This window comes from Tupaia chinensis, unplaced genomic scaffold, assembly GCF_000334495.1.
Source record: "Tupaia chinensis unplaced genomic scaffold, TupChi_1.0 Scaffold148210_1, whole genome shotgun sequence".
Taxonomy (NCBI): domain Eukaryota; kingdom Metazoa; phylum Chordata; class Mammalia; order Scandentia; family Tupaiidae; genus Tupaia; species Tupaia belangeri.
Window position 1 is genome coordinate 373,483 of NW_006208060.1, and position 1,306 is coordinate 374,788.

General features: G+C 69.2%; 1 protein-coding gene across 1 annotated transcript in view; it reads right to left on the bottom strand.

The window, feature by feature from the left end:
- TRAPPC5 (trafficking protein particle complex subunit 5) overlaps window positions 1-854 on the bottom strand; it is a gene marked incomplete in the record, with an annotated part of 19,870 nt that extends 19,016 nt beyond the window's left edge. The window contains 2 exon segments of the mRNA XM_014584925.2: window positions 1-146; window positions 586-854. Of these exon segments, the coding sequence (XP_014440411.1) occupies window positions 1-134 (134 nt within the window).
- Between the last annotated feature and the right edge of the window lie 452 nt (window positions 855-1,306).

Sequence of the window (1,306 nt, forward strand, 5' to 3'; positions counted from 1 at the left end):
AACACGCGGTTCTGGCAGTGCTGCACCAGCTCCGAGAAGAGCAGCGCGAAGGCGCTCAGGCTCACCTCCGTGCGCGGCCGCACCAGCGCGCGCTCCAGCAGCGCCGACTTCCCGCGCGTGAAGCGCGCCTCCATGCCGCCGCCGCGCTGCGGGGACACCGGAAGGCGGGGTCAGAGCCCGGGTCCCGACCCGGCCTGGAGGGGTCCTGAGCCACCACCGTGCGCTCCAGCTCTGACTTGCGTGTGGGGAGGGCTAGGGGGAGAAACAGGACACCCGGGGGCCGGCCTAAAACGCTCCCCCATCTGGCTTAGACAGGGACAGGCAGGCGCGGGTACAGGAGGTGAGGTGGGAGGTAGGCACGAGGAGAGATAAGAGGAGACTAGAAGGGGGCGCAAAGAGCCACCCCAAGCCTCCGCTCTGCAAACTACGCGTTCCAGAAAAAGCCTCTGCGGCCCTCCGCCACCTGTGGGTGTAACTAGAAAACTAGTGCACCGGGTGTGGGTTGGGGACATCAGACCTAGGGCAAGGGGCGGACACAGGCAATCACCCCCCAACACACACACACACACACACACCAGCACTAACCTCAGGTACTTTCCTGCCCCCTCCCCTGCGGAAAACCAGAGTAAAGGGGGAGGGGGTGCGTCACGACAAAGCCCAGGAAGGTTGGGGTCTCGGGCAACAGGTGAAATCCGTCGTGCAAGCCAGGAGGTGGCGCGGGGGGACTCCCAACCCCACACGCTCGAGGGCAGATCTGTCGCGCAGGCAGCCTGCCGTTGAGCGGCGGATGGGCCTGGGTTCTGAAGACCGGAGAGAGACGGGCCCGGAGAAGGCGTTGGGACCCTCCCAGCTCTGCGCACCAGCAGGGTGGAGGGACGCGAGAGGAAGGGGGCGCTGTCCGAACACGGGTTTGGGGAACCCAGGACCCTCCCACCCTAGCTCCTGGAGCCAGGAGTCGGGGAAAGAGCGAGCTGGGGAAGACGGCAGCTGGGCCGGCCCGAGGGGGTGCGGACGCCCCCACCTCCGGGGTGAAGCCGCCCAGGGTGGGACAGAGAGGTGCTGAGAACCCCGGCCCCGCCGTGCAGGACTGGAGGGGTGTAGGGACGGGGGCCGCCCCCACCGAGGCCTCCGTCGGGCTATGGAGGCGGGGGGGGGGGCCAGAGGGGAAGAAGGCGTCCTCCAGCTCCGGGGCGCCCCCGCTCGGGCGTGCAGAGGGGAGGCGGGAGGGGGCGTGCTGAGACCCTGCCCGGGCTGCCAGGAGGGCGGGTGAGCCGCGCCGCCAAATGCTGGGGCCCGGAGACCCCCG